Source organism: Mirounga leonina, unplaced genomic scaffold (genome assembly GCF_011800145.1).
Source record: "Mirounga leonina isolate KUSES-001 unplaced genomic scaffold, KU_Mleo_1.0 Mir_82, whole genome shotgun sequence".
NCBI lineage: Eukaryota > Metazoa > Chordata > Mammalia > Carnivora > Phocidae > Mirounga > Mirounga leonina.
In genome coordinates this window covers 11,826,984-11,852,510 of record NW_023270825.1, presented here as the reverse complement: position 1 = coordinate 11,852,510, position 25,527 = coordinate 11,826,984, and the positions used below count along the sequence as shown (strand labels likewise).

Sequence of the window (25,527 nt, the reverse complement as noted above, 5' to 3'; positions counted from 1 at the left end):
TTCTGTGCAAATCAGTCATAAAATTTTAATTCACTTACTCAGAAAGTTCCCAAGAGACTCACAGCTGTGGCGCCTTGGCTGGGGCCCATCGTTTGTGAGAACATGGTGCTGACAAGCCCAAGATCAAGGTTTCTTCCCTTTGTGCCAATCAGCTCGTCACAGAAGAAAGCCCTGAGCCACAGTCAGAGCCTGCATTCCCTCACTTAGCCTCACCATGGCTTGCTCTCCTGTAATTTGCCTCAAGACAGAAGAGGGAGGATATATGGGCTTTTCCCCACCTGATGACAGGTGAGCTGAGCATCATAATTTAAGCACAGCCCCAAGAGGGGCAGACTCAGGCACCCACACCTATTTTCAAACAGTTGAAAATAGAATTACCCTATGATCCAGCAATCACACTACTAGGTATTTACCCAAAGAATACAAAATTACAGATTCAAAGGGATACATGTACCTCGATGTTCACAGCAGTATTATCTACAAGAGCCAAATTATGGAAACAGCCCAAGTGTCCATCATGATGAATGGATAAAGCAGATGTGGTATGTATGTATATAATGGAATATTACTCAGCCATAGAAAGGAATGAAATCCTGCAATTTGCAACAACATGGATGGGTCTAGAGAGTATAATGCTAAGCAAAGTCAGTCAGTCAAAGACAAATACCATATGATTTCACTCCTATGTAGAATTTAAGAAACAAAACAAAGAGGGGGGAATAAAGGGGAAGGAGAGGAGGCAAACCAAGAAACGGACTCCTAACTCTAGAGAACAAACTGATGGTTCCCAGAGGGGAGAGGGGTGGGGGAGATGGGGGACATAGGTGATGGAGACTAAGGCCTGCACTTGCTGTGAGGAGCCCCAGGTGATATATGGAAGTGCTGAATCCCTATTTGTACACCTGAAACTAATATTACACTGGATATTAACTAACCGGAATTTAAATTTAAAACAAACAAAACAAAGCGCATCCAGGGCATCTTATGGGAGGAGCGGGGTCTGAAAGTCAGCAAGCCTACACTCTGGTCGGCCTCTCCCACAGACAAAGGAAGGGATACTGGGGACAGTCACAGAGCCTTTCCAAGTATTCTGTGAAACAGGGAAAACAATCCTGAGACTACCTACTGGGCTGTTTGAGGATTCAGTGAGTGACTGGATGGGAAAGCATTTGGAAAATTGAGAGGCAGTGTTCAAGCGGGAATTACCACATTTAAGGGAGTCGATTAAGGATATAACCTCAGGATCCAGCCTCCCACAGCAAGAAGCCAACCTGGTCCCTGGCCAACGCCTGCTCTCTGGAGCTAAGTAAGATCGAGATGGTTCTCTAACAAGGATCTATGTCAGAGGGCTGAGGTGGGGGATTTCCCAGAAAGGCCTGATTGTGAAACTCCTGCATCTTCACCCCACTGGTCAATCTAAGAGGATGCCTGGCTTCATGAGGAGCTCGTGTTTTACTCCAGCTGCTTGCAAACCCTCCCCAGGTGTTACAAAGACACTGCCAGATTTCCCACGGAACAGGCTATCATCACGGTCAGAGCCGAGAATGATATTTCATCGCCATCCCTGGAGGCCCCTTTTCTGGAGGGACTCGGAGAAGGGCTCACCTCCGCCTCCCGCTTGCAGGAAGTCTCCAACCAGGACTCTGAGAACATGGGGGTGATTGCATTAAGAGATGGCCCAGTAATGAGTCCCGCCCCCCCGCCCCCAGAGCTTAGTCTAAATGCAAAATCACTGCCTCGAGAGGAAAGATACTATCTCCAAAATCTACCTGCTTCCAGAAGCTACCCTTCACGTCGTTGTTGTAAGTAAGCCACCCTTTACCTCACGTCATCCGGAGTGGGCAGGGCTGGAGAGAGCCTCAGAGACTGTGGTCCAGGCCTTCTCGTACAGATGGGGAAAATGGAGCCAAGAAAGAGAAGGGATGGAGCTGCCGTCACCCACTGGCCTTGTGGCAGGACTAAGATCAGACGGAGACCCCAGACCACCGGGCCCCTCAACCAAGAAGCTTCTTCAAACAGAAGCCACACCCATTCCCCACTCAAAAACCTGTGTTCACAGAACAAAGCCCAAGCCATTGGCATGGCCTTCAAGGCCCCCACAGTCTAGTTCCTGCCAACTTTCTCAGCCTTCTCTCTCCTTCTGTGCCTGCCCCACCCCCAACCCATGTCCACGCTGCATCCACACACTGGGTATCAAGAATAGGCAGGTGACCACCGGGCTCATGACCAAGGCCGTCCCTCACCAGTATTCCTGCCTCTATGTCTCTACCTACACTGTTTCCTCAACCCAGAAAGCCCTTTCCCATCTCCCACGTGAAAATCCTACCCAGCCCTCCGAAGAGTCTCTTAAAGGGCATCACACCCATTCCCAGAGCAGAACTCCTATTCCTTGTGGGCACTCCTCCAGCACCTGGCAATACTGTGCCCACCACCTCTTGAACTTGGGCTCACGTAAAGATTCTCATGGGTTATGTACCTCCCCTCCTAACCCCCACTCAGCTGCACTCAGCTGTGAGATCCTGAGGGCAGGGATGGAGTCTTACTCATCTTTACATCCCCTCTGAGCACTTGGCAGTGCCTGACCCAGAGAAGTGCTCAGTGACTATCTGTTTCATCAAAGGAGTGCACAGACGGGCTGCACCTGTCTTTATGGGCGATTTCTCTGACCCCCAGCACGGCCAACCTGCTTTTAATGCTGTCCCATGACACTGGGCGATAATTAACTAGTATGTGTCGGGCTCCCTCTTTCCTAACCCACTGCCATCCCACCCCAACTCCTGGCCGGAGTGCGCACTCCCCAGGGCAGTGATGGTGCCTGACTGACCTTTGGTTGCCCAGCACGGATCCCAGCACATAAATGATACATGAAGGAATAAAGTCCATTAATGATAAAACTAACCTATTTGGACAACTGAGACATAACAGATTTCCCTTGCTTATTTCAATCCTATACATACAATTCACCACGTAAGCTTTTCTGCTTGTTCAACAAATATTTATCAGGTGCTACAAATACAAGTTCCTGCTGGATAGAGAGTTGCTAAGTAAATAATCCCAAAGGTCTAAGTATCGTAGTTATGGGGCATGAGCCAGAAGATACAGAACGGGATGCTGTGGTCACTGCTAAGTTTGCCCTGAGTTCATCACTCGCCCTAGTGGTCCCTGTCCCATTCTACTTCATTGTGGTCGCAGGGGCCCCGGTGGAGATGGCCACCCCTCACCCAGCTCAGATGCAGAAAACAGATGACTTGTCTTTCTCCCACTGGGAAGGAAGCAGAGTCGGGTTTTTTGTGTCTTTGCATTGCTTAATATAATCTCCCCCAAATTATTATCTCCTGCTTCCCATGGGAACTGTTGAAGATGCCAATTTCATACTGATTCCGGATGCAAAGTCTGTTCTGTCTGACCTCACTGATTCCTGGGGGATGTGTTGAGACCCGTGAAATATGTGAAAGCTCATAAATCAACTCTGGCTGGCGTTCTGCAAATGTCTTAGTTTGAGGGAAAGTCAGACGGCACTGACAAGTCTCCCGAGCCTTGCTGCTTCCCCAGCCCTGAACCGCCCACTGTCCCCTGGAGTCCGTGGATGCTGGCTGCCTGGGGCAGGGCCCAGCACTGGCTGTCCCCATCTCCCCTCTGGCCCAGCTCCGACGAGCCGGAGGGGAAAGGGAGGTCAGTCCTTGACATCCAGTCTGATGTCTGAGGCCCTCTGGAGGGAAGGAATCCTGTGAATGTCCTCTCCCAGCCAGCCCCCAAGGAGATGGCCTTAAGACCCTTCCCCAAGCATGCTCCTTTGCTTCCAAGACAAGCAGGAGCCTTGGGCTCAGGGGGTGTGCTTGAGTGAGCGATGAGACGTTGAGTTAGGAAATGAGTGAGGGCTCCTTTCTCACTGCTTGGGTTTAACAGCGCACACACTCCCCTTCCCTGCACTCACTCATTCGTTCATTTGTTCATTGGTTCATCCATTCATTCGACAATCATTTATTGAGAGCCCACTCTCCCAGATGCTGTGGATAAACAGTGGATGCTGGGGCCATGCCTGCACCCAAGAAACCTTCCAGCCCCCACCAGACACCCCACCCACGGCCCCAAGCCCCAAGCCCCACATCCTCAGGAGGGCACATGGGCACCTGCTGCCCTCTGCCACACCCCTGGGGGCTGCCTGGGAGCTGTGAGCTTTCTGCCGCCAAGAAGGAGGGCAGCAGGCCTGCTGGGGAAGGTGGTCTGATGAGGGGTCGGCCCAGCCCACCAGCCCTGCCCCAGTCACAGCCTGCCAGCCAGTGTGGTTTGGAGTCCGCCTTTCTGCCCAGGCGTCCATGTGTCCAGGGAAGCCGGCAGCCAAAGAGAGAGGAGAACACACATACTCATGTCACTCCTCCTTGGAGCTCCCAGAGCTGAGAGCGCCCCAGAGAAAGGATCAAAGGCAGCCTGTCTGGCTGAGTGGGGTCAGAGTGGAGAAGGGGAGACGTATCACCAGCCACAATCTGAAAGGCAGTCCCTCTCTGTCTCCCTCCCCTTCCACTCTCCCTCCCCAAACTTCCCCACCTGGGCTAAGCAGCCCCCTCTCCCCCGGTGTGTCCCCCCGTGACCGGGTAAGGATTGGTAAGATGGGCAGCCAACAAAGCCACTGTTCCTTCCTTGAGAGCAGAGGGTGAGGGAGGGACAGCCGTGACTGTTTAGGGGGTGCGCACCTGACTATGGGACACTCTGCATTCCTTTGCTAAGCTTCAAAACAACCCCACAAGATGCATGTTATTATCCCATCCTGTAGACGGGACCTTCAAAGGGTATAACACCCTGAGCCAGGCAACTGTGCAAAGATAGGATTTGAACCCCAAATGTCTGAATCTACAGCCCATGCTCTTCCCCGCCCCTATTTTACTCACTCCCACTGCTCTTCAGCCTGATGACCTCTCTCTCCAGGTCCTTTGAAAATAAAGATCTCCTTTCTTTCCCTAACAGCGGGTATTATAACTTGAGCCTCTCAGACGATATTTACATGAGGCCGTTGTCAACAACATTAAATGTGATTACTAATGTATTGCTTTAATCACTTTTCTTGTACTCAACGCGCACACACTCTATAAAACGAATACTTCGCGGGGCGCCTGGGTGGCTCAGTTGGTTAAGCCACTGCCTTTGGCTCAACTCATGATCCTGGAGTCCCGGGATCGAGTCCTGCATCGGGCTCCCTGCTTGGCGGGGGGTCTGCTTCTCCCTCTGACCCTCCCCCTTCTCATGCTCTATCTCATTCTCTCTCTCAAATAAATAAATAAAATCTTAAAAAAAAAAACAAAATGAATACTTTGCATTCCTATGCTATTTTGACTTCTTTATCTCATTTAATCCATTTCTGATAGCATAACAAAGAGCTCCCAAATCACTCTGTTTCTTGCATCATGCTGGGGCGAGGGCAGGAGCCACAGATGCCCTTGCGACACCAGGCACACAAGCAGGTAAGAGCTGCGGAGAATATCTGCGGGAGCTGCCAACCTATGTGAGTGGTGCCATTCTAGAGTTGGCCAGTGGTGTACTCGATCCCCTTCCATCAAAAGGACATTTGAAAAGAAATCTACCAGTAGCCTTGATGACAAAAGAGAAGATGCAATCACCTTCTTCCATCCCAATGCACTTGGAAGCTTCACACCACTATGGAAGCACCACAGGATGCACCTCCCACACGTTTAACACACACACGGCTATGCAGTCCGATCAGCCCTGGCCCCAACAGCTAACGGTGCCCTGCTGCCCTCCAGCAGGCCCTCTCCGGTGAGCTGTTCAGACACCCACCTTGGCCACAACCATCAAGAGCAGAGCTGAATCAACCTGCTGTTGAAAGTTCACACTTCCTCCAACCTCTTGCAACACCACCTGCTTGTCACACAAAACCGGCTAATTCCAGAATGGAACATAATTGAAAGAAACAGGACCAGACCAAGGAACATAAGGTGAGAGCCAAGAAAAATGTGTAGGTCATTGAGAAAATTGCCGTGCTAGGCACTGGGGACGTGCGTACGTCACAAAGGCACCAAGGGCTGGGCGGGTCCCATAGTGGGTGCCCTCCCCACCCCCCACCCCCCGGTCTGGGGGCCGGTCGGCGCACCGCACCTCCTCGCCGCCGCAGGCCAGGGCCAGTTCCCAAAGGCGACTGCAGCTGTAGGTGGGAGGGGCTTCCTTATGCACGGAGGACAGACCCAGTCCTGGCAGATGTCATTGAGCACGTGTGCTGGTTGAAACCCAGAAGTCGAGAAGGGCCACGTCACGGAGCAATCCGGATGAGAACACACGAACGGAAAATCCAGACTGTCTTCCTAAGGATTGGGAAGATTTAGAAAAGCAGAACGTTCTCGAATTGGAGGAGACCCGAGAAGTCATCTCCTCCAGGGAATTTAAGCCTTTGGTGTGCATGCCACAAACCTGTTCTACAGATGGAGGAAGCCCATGGATCCCTTCTCAGAAGAATGCTTTGAATTACACGAAATTAAATTCACAGGGAGACCAATTATATTGAGAGGCAGTTAAAATATTTTTAAAATAGATGTGTGATGTAGGAATATATAGGCTTCTTCATCAGGGCAGTACATAACAAGATGGGACAGCAGCTTGCTATCGTGGACAGTTCTGAAGTAGCGATTAGTGAGAATGACATTTCAAAATATGCCGAATACTTCAAGACACTTCAGAGGAACTGTTACAGCTGTAACGTGGTGTATTAATAGCTGTGTTTCTCCCGTTAATACTGCCCCAGGGGGCGCCTGGGTGGCTCAGTTGGTTGAGCGACTGCCTTCGGCTCACGTCATGATCCTGGAGTCCCGGGATCGAGTCCCGCATCGGGCTCCCTGCTCGGCGGGGGGTCTGCTTCTCCCTCTGACCCTCCCCCATCTCGTGCTCTCTCTCCCATTCTCTCTCTCAAATGAATAAATAAAATCTTTAAAAAAAAAAAAATACTGCCCCAGGGACCGCTGAGGGTCATACAGCTTATTGCCTCCAAAATGGATGACAATGACAAATTTCACTAGAAGTTAATGGGAAAAAACATGATGATGGAGCCCCTGAATTCTAGCTGCAGACCCCAAATTAAGACCCTTACCGTCCTCCTATCCCCTCTTTTTGCAGAAAGGCCGAGTGACTTTCTTATGCCCCACAGCTAATAAATAGCATATCTGTTCAGTTATTCTCAATGTCCTCTCTGGTCCCTTTCCCACTCGGTCTGCCTCACTTTAGGCTTTAAAAAAATTGGGGGGGAGGCGGTGTTTTTGTTTTTAAACAAAAATAATACAGCCTTCTAATAGATTCAAACAATATGGGAATTACATTTTAAAAATTAAGTTTTAACATTTATTTTTTTTAAGTTTTTATTTATTTATTTTTTTAGTAATCTCTACCCCCAATGTGGGGCTCAAACTCATGACCTCGAGATCAAGAGTCACATGCTCGGGGCGCCTGGGTGGCTCAGTCGGTTAAGCGTCTGCCTTCGGCTCAGGTCATGATCCCGGGGTCCTGGGATCGAGCCCCGCGTCAGGCTCCCTGCTCAGTGGAGAGTCTGCTTCTCCCTCTCCCTCTGCCTGCCTCTCTGCCTACTTGTGCTCTCTATCTCTGTCAAATAAATAAATAAAAATCTTTAAAAAAAAAAAAAAAGAGTCACATGCTCTACGGAGCCAGCCAGGCCCCCTTAACGTTTCTTTAGATGCAGTTCTATCTAAGAATAGACAGATGGACTACAGCCTTGCTTGAAAAGTGTGGTTCTGGGACCAACAGCTTCGCATCACTGGGGAGCTTGTGAGGAATTTGGAAGCTCAGGACCCCACCGCAGATCTGCTGAGGCAGAACATGCATTTTCCTGGGAGAAGAGCTGTCTTCATACTTGCTGGAGTCCCTTCTCTGCTGAGGTCTCCTTGGAGACCCCTCATGCCAACCAGTGGCTAGAATCCAACCCTCAACCCTCCAAAAGTCATGCGCTATTAAACCTAATTCCAGGGGAAATAACAAACGCTAATAGAATAACAGGGCTAAGGATTTGGAGCAGGAGAATTCCTAACGGAATGATTGGACTTGAAATAATGAAAACAATAATTATAAGAACTAACCTGTTATTAGCCCTTACCACAAGCCAGCCTCCGCGCCAGACCATTTATGCGCATACCTCATTTAATTCTTACAAATATCCCATGGAAGTTGGTACGGTTCCCCCCTCTTTACAGATGGAAACACTGAGGTTCAGAGAGGCTACCTGTCCCAGCCAATGACTGGGAAAGACTTGAAGCAAGATGGGCTGCATGTGGACAAGCTCACTGAGGCCCGGTTCACAAGGACGGCGGAAGCAAACCCAACTGTGGAGCCCCTGACTCGAGCCTGGTCCCATTTCCTCCAGGCCTGCCTGGTCCCAGTGCCCTCAGCAGCCAAAGGAACCGAGTCGCCTGCGCTTCCTGCATTTCCTTCTGGTCTCATCTCTGAGGACGTGGTTACAGCCCAAGCCTTTATAAAAAATAGGGAGAAAAGCCCGCAGGAGCCGCCTCATGGGGGGCTAAGTGAAGTTTCCAGGAGCTCCTGTCCTTGCCTTATCTGCTGGGAATGAATGTCAGGTTGGAATGACTTCTCGCCGCTTGTGTCACAGTTTAAATAAACCCAGGCTTTGCTGGCTTCTCGAAGCGTAATCTGACTGAAATCTCACGAGGGAAGGAACTGGGCAACATCCTGAAAAGTCTCCAAGGTGGGTGTGTACCATGCTCAGTTCTCGGTCATTTTAAAGGTTTTAAAGAATGAGGCTTTCAGTACATTTCAGATGCTATGAATCTTTCTACAGGTTGTCATCGCAAGACCCTAGAGTCTTTCCTGATGAACAGTTTCCGTAGCGATACCCCATACAGACACTGGACAAGGTATTTTCCCACACTCTCTGTGAGTTAGACCTTGTTGTGCCCATTTCAGAGATGAGGACACTGAGACCCAAGGCCCACAGCCAGGAAGTGGCCAAACCAGGGTGAGAATCGAGGCCAGTCTGACGTCCAAGTTCCAGCCCTCTCCGCTGCAGAACGCACAGCCTTCCCACCTCTGCCTTCTCTTCACCATCTCGGGGACCCATCACAGGCTACCTAGTATTTCAGCTGCTTCTTTTGTGTCTAATCTCCCTTCCTTGATGGTAACCTCTGGAGAAGAGCCCCATGGCCATGCCCAGACACCCTGCCTCCTCGGTGCCCAGGCCATAGCCTGGCACCAACAGGTGCTCTGTTACCATTAGTTTTCAGCGTCTGCTTTCAGCTCAAGTCATGATCCCAGGGTCCTGGGATCGAGCCCCGCATCGGGCTCCCTCCTCCGCGGGGAGCCTGCTTCTCCCCCTCCCTCTGCTTCTCCCCCTGCTCATGTTCTCTCTCTCTCTCTCTGTATCTCTGTGTCTCGAATGAATAAAAAAAAAAAAAAAAAAAAAGACAAATCCCCGGGCCAGAAAAGAGAATAATGGCATTGCTCATAATTTCACAAATGACCAGAAGAGCCCCTGAAGTCCCTGGGCTCTAGTACAAGACTGCTTGCTCAACCGCAGAACATTCCATGAGCATCTGTCACCAGTGGAGTCCCTAAATTTGCCGCTAAGCCAAGTTGATTGGCAAAGCCAGAACTAAGAATGTCCACCCAGAGAGGTGACAAAGTGAGCCCCAAAGGGGATAAACACACATAAATAACTGGCATCCATATTCAGGGATCTTGGCCGAAGGTGCTGTTCTCCGAAGCAGTGTGCTATGGTAGGAAGGTTCCTGAGTGGGGGTTCAAACCATGGGTGCTCCAGCCCCTCAGCTCAGCTCCCCTTTTCCTGAGCCTTCAGCACCCACACTGTAAACCCCACAGCATCCTGCCTTTTCAGAGTCTTTTGGCCAGCTCAGACCCCTTGATATGTGCTTGATTTTACCTTTTATCTGCATCTTGGGTGCATCCAGGTAGGTAAGACTTCCCTGGAGCAGCCCTTTCCTCCTTGACGACTAACCATGTCCATCTGGCCTTCCATCGCCAGAGAAGCTGGCCACCGATCTCCCAAGGGCCCAGGATCTGGAGGACACATCCTAACCAGCCATGAGTCCTATCGCCCTCATGAGGTAGCTGTAAGGCTGAGCACCCACAAGCCAAGATGCCAGTTTTCTTGATGACACAAAACTTTCTTGGCTCATGGGCTGCAACTCTTGGGTCACTATTCACTCTGTAAGTGTCCCGGGTGACCCCAATTTACATCTAGGGGTTGGGGGACTCAAACCTGAGGCTGAATTTTGTTCCAGAAGGGGCAGGGTCTAGTTGCCTCCAAAGCAGAACCCAAAACAGAGAAGGCGAGAAGGAAACTCAGGGGTACCGGGGACCTGTGCCCTGAGTCTGGCCCTGCCTGGTCTGCAGAGATGAGCCACAGTCTAATTTGGACACAAGGGAGGAAACTGCTTCTTTGAAACTGGGTATAAAACTCAGAAAAAGGAAGCCACGGTGAAAATATATGTCTTGTCTTGTCTTATAGTTCATAAGGAGAAAGCAGGGCAGAAAGAGGACAAAAGAGCAAGGGTGTTACCTATGAAGCAGTCTGCCAAAAAAAATTTCATTTGAATTGGATCAGGTCTCTAGATCTAACTATTACCAGTTTACAGAAAAACAGAAGGCATGAAGGAATATGCTAAATACCACCCCAAAAACGTGATCAGCAAAATCCCAAATGTAAGGAATTCTACAGGACAAACAACACCGCCTCGTCCACAAGAACAGGCAAGAGAAACAAAAAAGATTAAGAGACATTTAAGAGACTTGTCAACAAAATGCAATTTGTAGACCTTATTTGGATCTGATTCTAACAAACCAACAAGAAAAAAAAAAAAAGACCTTTATGACATGATCAGGGAAATTTGAACACCACCTGGATATTTAACGATAAATAGGAATTATTGTTGATTTCTGTAGGTTTGGTAACGGTGTTGGGATTATTTTTTTTTTAAAGGACCTTTATCTCTTAGAGATACATCCTGAAGTATTTAAGGATAAAGTTATATGATGCCTGAGATTTGCTTTAATTAATCCACTGGGGGAGAGTAAAGTTGACAAGCAAGGCTGGGTCTGTGCTGATAATCATAGCAACTGAGTGATAAGTAGGTAGTGTTCATTACGTTCTCTGCTTTTGTCTAGGTTCAGAATTTTACAGGACAAAAATTTTAATTACCAAATAAAAAAAAAAAGGCAAGAGAAGGCCCTCGTGTTTAATCAGGGCTCCAACACAGACTCTCTCAGAGGCTTTGAACAAACCTTAAACTTGCCAAGCCTCATCCAGAGCCTGAATGGGTTCAAATCCTGACTCATCTTCATTCGCTTCGGCTGGATTTCCTAACCTCTCCAAATGGCTTGGGGGCCTTACCAGTATAATAGGAATAATGATAGTCCTACCACAGCAGGGTTGTCTGAGGAGTAAATGTGTTAATTCACATGTAAATACCCCCCCCCCCCCCCCCCCCCGCAAAGGGGAAGCAGTTTGCTCTTATTACCACTGCCTCATCACTCTTGTTTATTAGTTTCATCTTGATGGGGAGGAGCAGAAGACTCCTTTGGAGAAGCTGTCCTCCCTCCTAGGACACCCAAATTTCAGAAATGTTTCCCAGTTCTTCCCAATCACACACCGCTGGTTCCACGCTTCCTCAAGCTCAGACCAGCATTCTCCTCCTCCAGGTGGTGAGAACCCTGTGCTCACCTCTTCCTCCTTTGTTAACAATGCCCCCTCCTGGTGCCTTCCCCCTCTTCAGCCATCTCTGTGCCTAGCTTCCCTTTGCCTGTTCTCAAGCGCACCTCTCGCATCCTTGTTTCTGGAGGGAAGCAGACTCCCTTCCTGGTCCCTTCTCTTGCCCCTCCCCTGTGACGCCACCTCTTACAATGCCCAGAAGGACCTCTGTACATCAGGAAACCGTGGGGTGCAGGGAAGGGAAGTTAGAAAGAACTCAGAACTTATGAATGCATAATGCTGAACTTTTTGGAAATGGATGGGCCCGGTGCCAGGCCTCGCTAGGGTTCCTTGATTCTATTCTTCTTACAAAAGGGCCATTATGAAGGCTCTGCATCTCCCGTGTGACAGGTTGGGAGCTGTAAAATTGCATGACGTCATGGGGACCAGGAGGTGAATAGGTTTTCCAGCCCCATCCTTCTTCTCAAGAGCCCTGGGATCCTGGAAAGGAGTCTGTGGGAAGGAGGGGGCCACTTCAGGGAGCCGTGCAGCAGCTCCCAGCTGTTCCTCAAAGGGGCCTCTGGGATCACCCCAGACATCAGGCAGAGCACCCTGAGGCCCCCTCTGAAATCCCGGAGTACCCCGATGGGTTATCACACCCTCTTCCTCACTTCCAGTCTTGCACTCGGCGCATCCAGCCCCACAGGACATCCTGGAAGAGGAGCTCCACCCCAATCTCTCCCTTTTTTTTTTTTAAAGATTATTTATTTATTTGAGAGAGAGATTGAGAGTATGGGTGGGGAGGAGGAGCAGAGGGAGAGGGAAAAGCAGGTTCCCCACTGAGCAAGGAGCCCGATGTGGGCCTCCATCCCAGGACCCTGGGATCATGACTTGAGCTGAAGGCAGACGCTTAACCAACTGAGACACCCAGGCATCCCCCAATCTCTCCTTCTCTTCTCTTCTTCTTTCTTTTGGGGATCATTTTTTTTCTACCAGACAAGAGAGGTCATGTGGCCGAGTTAGGAAGGTAGATACTGGTCATCAGTCCAGTGGCCTCCCATCCTAACCTCTGTCATCGCTAACTTGTTGGAGTCCATGCTCCCTTTCCTAGAAGATAAAGAAGCAGAAGTTCAACTGGTAAAGTCCCTTCCAGTTACGGCGGTCCTGCTGCACATTTTAAGGAAGTACGCTACCTCCTTCTCCACCAAACCGCGTCCGTGGCTTGACTGGGCCCCACACTCTTTGCCTCTGCCCACTCATCTATATTCAGAGTGACCATCAACCAGCTCTCCCCTCCCTCCCTCCCCACCCCTCCTTCTCCCTCTCTCTCTTCCTTCCTCCGTCCCCCACCCCTCTCCCACACATACACACCCCATGTCCCTTGCGACCAGTAAGAATGGAGAAGTTTGGGTCCAGGTGCATCCAATTTCCCCTTGCAGCTCTGAAGGACACTTGTTTGCATACTATTTCCATGTATCCAGATGGAAATGCACACTCATTTGCATGAGCATATACAAGACATTACGAAATAACCAACCCAAGCCTCTCTAAAAGCTCAATACTTCAGAGCCCTGAAATGGGACCAACAAAGATCTCACTAGGTACACCAGTGGTCTCCAGAACTTTTGAGGTATGGGAAGGAAGTATCAGAACTTCAAAGCACATTTATTTTTATCACATCTTCTAAAATGTTCTAGCTTTGAATGTATGTGTTACACTCCTCAAACCATATTACTATAACAGAGTATGTATGTAATTTATAAATATGTATATCATGGGGCTCCAGGCTCAAAAAGATCCTGGATATGGGGTACATGATCAAAAAAGTCTGGAGACTTCATCACTCTAGACCATCTGCCAAAGCTGGAAACAGTCACAAAGGGTTTTGGTCCAACCATCAAAGCAACCAAGGAAGGATCCCAGGTAACCCTCCACCAAGGCCACACTGGCCAACAGACACCAAAGCTCACTAGGGCACCAGTCAAACCACTTGCCAACCCCCTTGGGGCCTCGTGCCACGTGGGGTCTCCTTCCTCCCAGAGGTCTACTCTTGCTGTGAGTTCCCATCAGTGAGGCTCATTTTAGCCAAAAGAACATTGGCACCCACCCAAGGAACCCACTCTCTTTCCAGAACGGTTGGCCGTGGCCTTCAAGACTTCTTTTATTTCAAGAATATACATTCCATTCAAGGGTGAGGAGTGTTGAAGAGAAAGTGCTGGTCCTTTCTAGATCTTCTCTCTGGGATTCACTAAGTTAAACCAGATGCATTTATTATTGAATGGAAAAAATATAAGCTCAGTCTTTAAATAGATAGATGATAGAGAGACAGACAGATGAAAATAAAGAAAAACAAATCGGCTTTCTGGGGGCGCCTGAATGGCTCAGTCAGTTAAGCGACTGCCTTCGGCTCAGGTCATGATCCCAGGGTCCTGGGATCGAGCCCCGCATCGGGCTCTCTGCTCCACGGGAAGCCTGCTTCTCCCTCCCCCACTCCCCCTGCTTGTGTTCCCTCTCTCGCTGTGTCTCTGTCTGTCAAATAAATAAAATCTTTAAAAAACAAAAACAAAAAAAACAAATCGGCTTTCTGGATGAGAACCATGATGTGACAGCAATCTAAGCTACTCTTGGGTGGGAGGGTTCTCGGGGACAACAGGCCGCTAAGCGGGAAGGAACTCTGTAGAAAGAAAGTCGTTGCTTCACGGGTCAGGACTTCATCATTGCCGGATTAAGACTTCCCCAGAGCACAGAAGCCTGAGACTCTGGACTACTCACCCACACACTGGTTGCTTTCATCCATCTGATATCCAAAGCGGCAGATGAGAGGCCTCGAAATCGTGGGGTAGTTTGGAGCTGAGAGCGGTGGGGCCGCTGCAGGGTACGGACCTGAGTAGGGGTTCGAGTAGGGGTTCGAGTAAGGCCCTCGGTACACTGGGTTTGTTCGGGGGATGCATAAATACCCGCCGTTTTGGTTAACACACATCATGTCTCCTCGGCAGGCCTCCGGGATGGTCCGGCATTCGTCAATATCTGGAACCCACAGAAAGGATGAGGGTTAGCGGCTCCCTGGCCACGCCATGCATGGTGCCTACTTCAGCCAAGGATCCCAACGCAGTCTGTACCAACATCTGCGCCCAAACACGGAGGGCAGTCCCTGGCTCATCGCTGAAGGGACGCTCAAACGCTGGCTAAACTGAATCCCATTGACCAGCGTCGCCCAAAGATCAGCCATCAGAGACCACATCACAGTGTGAGCCGTAGCCCCAAACCCCGTATTATCACCCACATGTGAAACCAAGGAAACACTGCCAATTAACGTAAACAGAAAGTACCAGTAAAAATGAATGTTTAAATATGGAAATAGAGCATTCATCTGTGAGTGTACCATCTAAAAACATCCCAGGTGCTCCCATGTACCCATATGACACTCGGGAACACTGGGAGGGACCTCATAATTATTCCCACTTCTACTCCAAATAACAGCTGGGCAGGGGAGAGAGAGAGTCCCTTGCATCAAGGAAGACAAGGCCTGGCTGAGAGCTAGTTACTTGTGAAGAAAGTGGAGGCTTACTGGCAAGTCAGCTCACACGGTGCCAGCAAACAGGCCCGTGTCCAGCCAGGCTGGTGTTCTGCTTGTTAGGCCTGGAGCGGGGGAGCTGGGTTCCCTAGAAAAATCGGCCTTGCAAGGAGTGGGGGCAGGGGATGCCTGAACTCTGGCTCCAGCACGAGCAGCCCAATGCCTGAGCCCACGCGCTGGGCCCTCTCACCAGTCTTGGGGTCACTCCACGGGGGACGGGAGGCTGGGGGAGACATGCTCACCCCAGCCAGCTCATCCGAGACACGCACACCAACTCCCAGCTCAGGAAAGAGAAACGTTGAGGCTCAGGTGCCCCGTTCTCTAGCGGTAAGCCTGAGACCCTCCAGCAGTCTGGTGGGACAGAAAACAATGGTGGCCACCCTCTCATCTCCTGGCCCATCCTCGCCCCCCAGCACTTCAAATCTAAGTGCCAGCCTAGACTGTCCATGGCAGGGTTTTGTTCCTTAGCACTCGTCACTTTTTGGAACCATCTCTCTCCCCTCTGGTTCTTAGCTGATGTGAGCTCTGGGAAGATACATGATCTGGCTTCGATCAAATATAATCAAAAAGCTAAATACATCCCCGAGGTGGGAGCAAGTGGGGCTGCCTTATTATCTTTCTATATATGCTGTGCTCCATCCACAACAAACTATTCTATACTCTGAACGTCCTTTCCATCCCTGGTCTTTGCTTCTGCGGTTCCTTCCACCAGGAATGCCATTTCTCAGGATCCTACTCATCCTTCAATGCCCAATTCAAATGTGGCCTCAATGAAGACTTTCTTTATTGACTCTCCGTCTAGGTCTACCTCTTCCACTAGATGACGTACTAGGAGAATAGCCCCCAGAGGTCAGTCCTGATCCTCGGAACCTGGGACTGCATCAGGCTACCTGGCGAAGGAGAATGAAAGGAATTAAAGCTGCTAACCAGGTGACCTTGAGATGGGGGTGTAGGAGATTACCTGGGTGGACCCAGTGTAATGACCTAAGTCCTTAAAAGCAGAAGAAGAAGAGGCAAGAAGGGCTGGTCAGAGAGATGTGACAATGGAAAAAGAAGAGATCCAGAGCCTATGAGGGACTTAACTCACAGTGGTGACTCTGAAGATGGTGGGGGGGGGGGGCTGGAAGGAACCATGAGGCAAGGAATGAGGAGGCCTCTAGAAACCAGGAAAGGCCCTCTACTGACAGCCAGCAAGGACTCAGGACCTTCAGTCCTGCCACCGCAGGAAACGGGATTCTGTGGGAACATAAATTGGTCCCGCCACTACAGAAAATGGTCTGAAGGTCGTCAAAAAATTACAAATAGAACTACCCTATGATCAAGCAATCCCAGTTCTGGGTATTTATCCAAAGGAAATGAAAACAGAATTTCAAAGAGATGTCTGCACTCCTCTGTTCACTGCAGGATCGTTCACAATAGCCAAGACGTGGAAGCCACCTAAGTGTCCGTCAGCAGATGAATGGATAAAGACGTGTTTATATCAGGATACACACACACACACACACACACAATGTTTGTACACACATACTCAATGGAATATTATTCATCCAAGAGAAAGAAGGAAATCCTGCCATTTCCAACACCATGGATGGACGTAAGTCACAGAAAAGCAAATACTGTATGATCTCCCTTATATGTGAAATCAAAAAAGCCAAACTCATAAAAATCGTGAGTGAAATGGTGGTTGACAAGGGCTGGGGACTGGGAGAGGCTGATGAAGGGCACAAACTTGCAGTTATAAGTCAAATAAGTGCTGGGGAGCTCATGGGCCTCATGGTGAGGATAGTTAACAGCACGGTACTAGAGACTTGAAAACTGCTAGGAGAGTAGATCTTAAATGTTCTCACCGTAGGAAAAGAAATGTAACTACGTGATGTGAGGGCGGTGTTAAGCAAAGGCTCTGGTGAAGATCATATTGCGATATGTACGTGTATCAAATCAGTAAGTTCGTGCACCTTAAACTCACACAATGTTATGCATCAATCATATCTCAATTTTTCTAAAAAAGAAAGTGAATTCGGGGCGCCTGGGTGGCTCAGGCGTTGGGCGTCTGCCTTCGGCTCAGGTCATGGTCCCGGGGTCCTGGGATCGAGCCCCGCATCGAGCCCCACATCGAGCCCCACATCGGGCTCCCTGCTCGGCTGGAAGCCTGCTTCTCCCTCTCCCACTTCCCCTGCTTGTGTTCCCTCTCTCGCTGTGTCTCTCTCTGTTCTATAAATAAATAAATAAAATATTTAAAAAAAAAAAAAAAGAAAGAAAGAAAGTGAATTCTGCCAATAATACCCATGAGCAAGGATTCTCCCCCAGAGCTTCCAGAAAGAAACAAAGCATTGCTGGCACCTTGATGTTAGCCTGGGAAACCCCTAAAGAGCTTCTGGCCTACAAACAATTATAGATAATGATCTATAGATAACTTCTAAGCTGAGCCGTGAGGTACATTTTTGTTGTTTAAACCACGAAGTATGAGGCAATTTGTTACAGCGCCATCAGAACCTAATACAGATGGAGAGCCCCTTGGGGAGACATGGATCAATCCTTGCTCATTTTTGGCCCCTCATGGGGCTGGCCACAAAGCAGGAAATTGGTAACGGGCATTATCGACTTCAGACATTCTGTGGCACTGTTTTCTTCCATAATCCAGGCCAGTACAGATGTGATAATATCGAGCAGCAGCTGGGAAAGAAACGGCCCCACCAGCGGTCTGTCACGGAAGGCCCCCCGCCCAGTGCAGGATCCTCGGTGGCCTCGTACCTAAACACTGTCCTGACGAGCGGTCCAGATCGAAGCCGTTAGTACATTGTTGCTGCAGGGAAGGAGAGAGGACAAAGAGGTAAGGTCGTGCTCCTTATTTTATTTATTTATTTTTTTACTATAAAAGTATTATAAGGACATCACAGAAAGTTCGGGAAATAAAGTAAAGGAAAAAAAGCATCCATAATACCAACACCTGTGCTATAAGGCCTATTTGCCCCCCTTCTTTTTAGTATTTTCTTATAATCATTTTACACTTAGCATTATGCTTTAAACTCCCCCGCACCGTTGCATCAAAACCCCCAATATCTGCAGATTTGGGGCTGTTTCCTGCTCTGCTTAAGAAGAGCAGGAATAATCACATCTGATCCGCACGATGATGAGGCACATCCTGTGTTCATCTCTTTCTGGGAGTGGATGTGACTGCTTTCAAGGGCAATCACTCTCTTGCTCTGGGTGCTATTTGACCTCCCCTTCTCAGGGCCCCCTGTGAGTGCCCTGCCCCCTGTGAAGCCCCCTAACCCAACCCTCTAACCTAAAAAGCTACACAGCGATGCAGCCCGTTTTGTAAGAAAAGTAGTATCGGGGAAATCCCCCTATTTCAGTCTCCCCGAGACAATTACACAAAGACGCTTCCAGAAATGGACAGGTCTCAACAGTCTCCGAAGGTTGTGGTCTTCACGTGCAACCTGTGTTTACAACTTTATGGCCTTAGAAAAATGTCATGGGGGCCAAAAGTCCATGGGCCTCTGGGGAAGACCCTGAAGACGGACATTTTATAGGAACAGGCGGAGAAGGAATGTTTGACTTTGGGAACCCCATCCTTGGCCTTCTCTGCGCCTTCCAGGGTTTGGCTTCCCCACGCTGTGGGCTGGTTTTCGGAGAGGATGGATTCAGCCTGCATTCATGGAAGTGGGCTCAGGAGTCTTAGGGCCTTGGGGCAAAAGAAAGGGAGCAAATGAGCCAGGAGGCAGTGCCATAAAGCTCGGGACACTAGGAGACCGGAGTCCAGGCCTGGCTAACCAACTAAGCACCAGGGAGGGTTCTAGTCCACCAGCCTGCCTGGCGTCAACTCCTCCCTAGAGCCACTAGTCACAGCTTCCTATGCTCACCTGTAAAATGGGGGTGACAGCGCTTAGTTCTGGGCAGCTGCAAGGACTGGATGTGTTCATGTATGTGCAGTAAACACAGGACTGGGACACTGTCCTCTCTGGGCCCAGATGTCACCATCCGTCACCATGAGGCTGGATCAAAGGACTCCAAGGGCCCTCCAAGCTCTATGTCTCTGTTACTCTTCCCAAGATCCTTTCTATCCCTAATAGCCTGAATCCATTTCGAAATTCTTACTATGAAGGGAAAAAATATTCCCCCCCCAACCTGTGGCCCCTTCACCCTGCTCCAAGGTGAGGCCTCATTCATGTGTGAGCCAGAGACAGAGAAGCCGCTCTGAGTTTGCAGGAGGGATGTGCCCACATTCTCAAAGGCTGACACGAACGTGGCTTCCTAAGGTCTGGGCGCTGCAGGCCTCTCCCAGGCCCCTGCCGGAGCCTGAATCTCCCACCCCCTGTGCACACTCCTGCCAGGGGGCTCGGCCCAGAGGTGGGACCCGCCTCCTCCGGCCGGGGATGCGTGTCTGCGGGAGACACACAAACCCACGGGGGCCACATGCATGCAGGGCACTACCGCCCAGAAGCCCTAGAGCACCTCTGACTTTTTAACATTTACCATAAATCAAGTCCCAAAAGACACAAAGGAGGCAGTGGATCCGATTCAAAGTCTTGGATTGGGAATCAGAACACTCAAGTCCCAGCCCTGCCCTGGGGACAGGATCAACTTCTCTGAGCCTGGCCTTCATCTGGGCGCAGGGCTGGGCTCAGCTTCGGTGAACTGTAAATCCTGGGATTTTAAAATGCATGGCTGGACCCCCTCTCCCTGATTTTTAACACGCTTCTAGGTAAGAAACAAAATTAAAATCTTACCTGTGCATTCCCAGGACTCGGAAGACAGAGAGCCAGAATGGTAACAGTGAGGATCCTGCAGGGAGCAAGAAGTCGAGACATAAATGCCCAAGACAGCTCCAGAATCCAGGGCTGGGGACAGAGATCTCAGGCTGCCCATGTATTTACAATGGGGACTCCACTTTGTGTATATAATTTGGGGGCTGGGGTGCTCCCAAGGTCAAAGCGGACTCCAGATACCCCCAAACATCCCAAACAAAATCATGTCTCTTCTATTAGTTTTATATGTTGGGATAATGTGTTAGATGACATTTTTTTTTAAATAAAAGGTTTTGCTGCTTCGAAGACAAAATCTAAAACCCACCACTGTGGCGTGACCAATGTATGGACCAGCTGCTTTGTCTTTACTTCTCGCAAAGTTTTGAATATCTTTATTCGGAAATGGTAACAGAGTGAATGAGACCACAGCCTCCTCAAAAGATGAAAGGAAAGTGCCAACATGCAGCATTTGAGTTCTATGGAAGAGAAGTGTCTCGGGAAAGTCTCCTAATCCCAGAGCACGCTTCACATAGGCCCCAATGGCAAAGAGGGGCCAGGGGACCTGGGCAGCCGGGAGAAGAATGGATGCAGAGGGAAATCTTAGAAGGAGGAGTCCAGGAGTCCCGTGGGTCGGGCTGGCTCTCCATTCACAAACCACTGAATCTCTCTGAGCCTGAGACTTCCACCCTTCCTCCCCCGCAAGCTTCTATCCAGTAAAATCATGGTTGCCAATAGGCTTTAAAAACACAGTATAGATACCACCTCACATCCATCCGGATAGCTATAATCGAAAGAGCAGAAAACAGCAAGTGTTAGCAAGGATGTGAAGAAATTGGAGCCCTTGTGCAGGGCTGGTGGGGAGGTACAAGGGGGCAGATGGGTGCCAGCACCCCAGAACATTAAAAATGGATTTACCATATGATCCAGCAACTCCACTCCTGGGGAGACACCCAGAAGAAGTGAAAGTAGGGACGTAAAGAGATATTTGTACACCCATCTTTATAGCAGCATTATTATTCACAATAGCCCAAAGGTGAAAGCAGCCCAAGGGTCCATCAACAGATGAATGGATAAACCAAGTGTGGATCAGAATATATTTCAGCCTTAAAAAGGAAGGAAATTCTGGCATAAGCTACCTCGTGGATGAACCTGGAGGACGTGATACTAAGCGAATTAAAGCAGTCACAAAAGGACAAATACTGTATGAGTCCATTTATATGAGAGACGCAGAACAGTTAAAATCCTAGAGACAAAGAGTAGGATGGTGGGTGATAGGGGCGGAGGGGAAGAAGGAATAGGGAGTCAGTGTTTCACGAAGACGGGAGTTTCAGTTTTGCGAGATGAGAAGAGTTCTAGAGATTGACTGCACAACAACATGAAATGTACTTAACGCTGCTGAACTCTACACTTAAAAATGATTATGATGGTTTAGGGGCACCTGGGGGGCTCAGTCGCTTGAGCGTCTGCCTTCAGCTCAAGTCATGATCCCGGGGTCCTGGGATCGAGTGCTGCATCGGGCTCCCTGCTCCGCGGGGAATCTGCTTCTCCCTCTGCTTCTGCCCCTCCCCCGTGCTCATGCTCTTTCTCTCATTCTCTCTCAAATAAATAAATAAAATCTTAAAATAAAGATTTAATTAAAAATTTTTAAAAATGATTACAATGGTTTAGGGGTCCCTGGGTGGCACAGTTGGTTAAGCATCTGACTCTTGGTTTTGGCTCAGGTCATGATCCCAGGATTGTGGGATTGAGCCTCGAGTTGGGCTCCATGCTCAGTGGGGAGTCTGCTTGAGAGTCTCTCCCTCTCTGCCCCTCCCCCTGCTCACTCTCTCGCTCTCTCTGTAAAATAAATAAATAGGGCGCCTGGGTGGCTCAGTTGGTTAAGCGACTGCCTTCAGCTCAGGTCATGATCCCAGGGTCCTGGGATCAAGCCCCGCATCCGGCTCCCCGCTCAGCGGGAAGCCTGCTTCTCCCTCTTCCACTCCCCCCTGCTTGTGTTCCCTCTTTCGCTGTCTCTCTCTCTCTCTGTCAATTAAATAAATAGAATCTTTAAAATAAATAAATCTTTTAAAAAACTATTACAATGGTTTAAAAAAAATCTATGTAAATGAAGAGCTATTTAGTGCTATTATTGTTCAGTTCAATAGTGATTTATCCGAGCAACTACTACTTGCAAACAAGGACCCTAGACAGAAGAGCAACAAAACTATGACCCAATCGCTGCCCTGGGGAGCTGGCTGGAGAGCCACCTGAATTGATAACGTCGATACACATTGGTAAGGGCACTGAGAGAAGTACCCAGTGAGCGCCATGAGAGCCAAGCTGGAGGCAGGTACAGGAAGGTCAGAGAAGACTTCCCAGAGGAGGTGATCTTGAAGACCTCCTACTATCAACATACTCCACTTTATAATCCCTCCCTTCATAAAAAGAATGTTCGATAGATGACAAAGCTGACTCAATCCAGGACACAAGGCTCATCTGAATTAGCAACCCTGGGTAGTTGGAGGGCCCTGGAATTGAGCTGACATCCTCCAGGGAGAACAGAACCGTGACATTGTGCTAGAAGACACAGGCCCACTTCCTTCATCTAGTCCCCGATCAAAAGAGTAAAGACCCTGAGAGTCCACACATTTTCATTTCATCTGAGTGCCTGTGTGAGCCAGGTTCTAGAACGCCAGAGACAGCTCTGACCTTATAAAGTGCAGAGCCAAATCCCAGGGCTTTTTGATATTTGCGACGGCTAGATTTATATCTGGAAGGAATGGGAGAACAATAACACATTTATTTTCCAAGCTGTATATTATGAATTTCAATGTTTTCCTGTTTCTTCACATGCAGTTTCCTTTCGCTTGGTTATAAAACCCTGTCTCGTTTATGTTGGAGACGGAACAGCCGGACTGAACGCAGTGGGTTCCAAGAGCTAGTGGAAAAGGCATGCTAACCCCATTTCTCCCCCGACTCCCCTACTCCCAGTTCCCTTTGGCTGGAGGGCAGCCCTGGGACAGGTCTCCTCGGCAAGGTCCAGCCTGAAGCCCGGCCTCCTGGAAGAACCACAGCTGAGTCCTGGGGGCCAAGTAAGTTTCAGGCCGATGGATCGAGAGGGTTTTCTGAAAGTGAAGGAACCCACGCCCTGCTGCTCTCTCACAGTCTCACGAACAGTTACACCTTGTCACGAAGAACCCCAGAAAACTCTAAAAATAAAGGAACTATAGAAATTCGAGGGGAGACTTGGATGCTCATAACTGGTCCCTGGAACTTTCGAAAACAGGTGGGTCCACCCCATTTTGTGCACCAGCCTACAGTGTAAGGAAAGCCAGAGGGGCCAACGGAGTCTCAGGGCTATCTGTCAGAGAAGTGCCGGTCCCCAATACAGGACCACCCTTGCCCCCCGACACACACACAGTTCATCTGTCTAACGCAGCTACATTTTTAAAAGTTCGCTAAAGACTGCAGATACAATCTGGATAAAGTTCTTCAAGGTTTAAGGATTCCTTGACTGAAACTGCAATTTCCTTAAAGAAGAGCAAAACGTTTGCTTACATGTATTTCTGTCTGTAGTCCCCACTTTTCATTGGCTTGAAACTTCTGGGTCGCATGCCCTTTGTGAATCCCACACAGACATAGAGCAAATCCAATTTCGGGATGTTCGGCTAGCCCGTCCGCTTGTCCAACAGCCAATGCAGCAAACTGATGGCTAGTGAACTAGTAATTGGTCTCCCAGCTTTAGAAATATATATGTGTATATATATACGTATATATACACGTATATATATATACGTATACATATACTCTAAAGCGACACACAAATTTGCTGCCCTTTCAGAAAAGAAAGAGTGAGCATCAAGCTCTGAGGCTTTTGCAGACTTCTCTCGGGTGCTGTCTTCTGAAGCCGTATTATAAAATACCCACTCCCAAAAGAAGACTTCAAGATGGAAATTACAGAGGCGCAGCTTTTTGTAATTAACAACATCATTGCATCACTAGCCAATGCCTTTTCCAATATCCTGACACAGCCTGAATCCCAGCCATCGCCGTTTTCCACCCATCAGGTTTTCAGTAAGGTTTCCAGACCCTGGAGGAAAAAAGTCTTGAGCGGGGGGGAACCTACCTTTTTAATCCTGGCATGTCCAAGATGTGTGAGCAGGAGCAACAAAGGGGAAAAAGAAAAAGTTGGCTGCGCAGGACCTCGGAGCCGGCCCTGAACTTCGGCTCCCTCTGGGCCCTCGGGGCTCGCCCGTATTTTATTCCAGGGGGACGAGCCAGTCGCGGGGAGGACGAGGGGAGAGCCTGGGTCCTCCGAGCCACTGGAGAGCCCACAGAGAAAGCACCTGGTTTTGCTTAGCCCTTTTCAGTAATTCAGCATTAAACCAATTGGAGGAGGAATTTTAAAAATGAACACTTCATTTTCTAAGTATGTTAAACAATGCAAATGGGGCCTCCGTCTGGACACAGCTGGTTCAGATTACAGCGCTCACCAACTGGCTAGACTCCTCACAACAATCTTGGGGCGCCTGCCAGGACCCAGCGCTCGGCGGGGAGGAGAGCCCCGGCCCGCCGCCCCGCCGGAGCAGCCGCCCTCGCGCTCCCCGCATCTCCACCGCAGGCGATTGGCGGGCAAGTGCAGGGGGGCGGGGGGCGGGGAGGGCCCGTTGACCCTTTACTTCCCACCCAGCGAGGACGGCGCTGCCCGGGCCGACGCGGGCGGCCCGGCCGACGCGGGGGAGGAGGATCCGGCCGCGGAAGTCGTCGTCCGGAAGACGGACGACCTGAACTCAGGACAGACCCGGCGACCGGGCCCCGAGTCGGCGGACGTAACTGGGGAGCCAGACCCGGGCAAGCAGAGGCTTGGGGGGAGCGACGGAGACTCACGGTTTTCTCGAAGAAGGGGTGGGGAGCACGAGGGGGTGGGGACGAGGAGGAGGAGGGAGCCTGGCTGAGGCTGATTCGAGACCGCAAGCCTGTGCAATGCAAACCTTCCCGAGGCCACGCGCCCGCCCCGCCCCGCCCCCGTCCCCTGATTCTCGGGGGGCCGCGTTCCTCCTTTAATGGAACGGTGTCCAGTCGCAAATCCCCACGCCGTCCACCTTGCGCGGACTCGGTGTCGTATTATAGATCTCAGTAAAGCCAGAAAAAATTAGAATTTTTTTTTAAAGTGTTCCTTGGCTCGAAAGGGATTTTAACAAGTGAAATGGTGATTTGAAAAGGCCAAAAAGGACAGTCGGGGAAAGCAGAATGATGGAGAAGATCCTAAAAGCAGGGCGCCTGGGTGGCTCAGTTGGTTAAGCGACTGCCTTCGGCTCGGGTCATGATCCTGGAGTCCTGGGATCGAGTCCCGGGATCGAGTCCCGGGATCGAGTCCCGGGATCGAGTCCTGGGATCGAGTCCTGGGATCGAGTCCCGGGATCGAGTCCCGCATCGGGCTCCCTGCTCGGCGGGGAGTCTGCTTCTCCTCCCTCTGACCCTCCCCCCTCTCATGCTCTCTGTCTCTCATTCTCTCTGTCTCAAATAAATAAATAAAATCTTTAAAAAAAAAAAAAAAG

General features: G+C 49.8%; 1 protein-coding gene across 2 annotated transcripts in view; it reads right to left on the bottom strand.

The window, feature by feature from the left end:
- The window catches only part of FBLN5 (fibulin 5), a 75,728-nt gene extending 51,145 nt beyond the window's left edge, over window positions 1–24,583 (bottom strand). The window contains exons 1-4 of one of the 2 annotated variants that reach the window (XM_034993052.1): window positions 24,096–24,583; window positions 19,973–20,027; window positions 17,994–18,045; window positions 14,441–14,695 (exon numbers count right to left, since the gene is read on the bottom strand). In XM_034993052.1, coding sequence (XP_034848943.1) covers window positions 14,441–14,695; window positions 17,994–18,045; window positions 19,973–20,027; window positions 24,096–24,112 — 379 coding nt within the window. In that variant the 5' untranslated portion in view covers window positions 24,113–24,583. Of the gene's footprint in view, window positions 1–14,440; window positions 14,696–17,993; window positions 18,046–19,972; window positions 20,028–23,527; window positions 23,880–24,095 lie in introns of those variants that run through there. The other variant, XM_034993051.1, reaches the window with a different exon arrangement.
- Window positions 24,584–25,527: the final 944 nt, after the last annotated feature.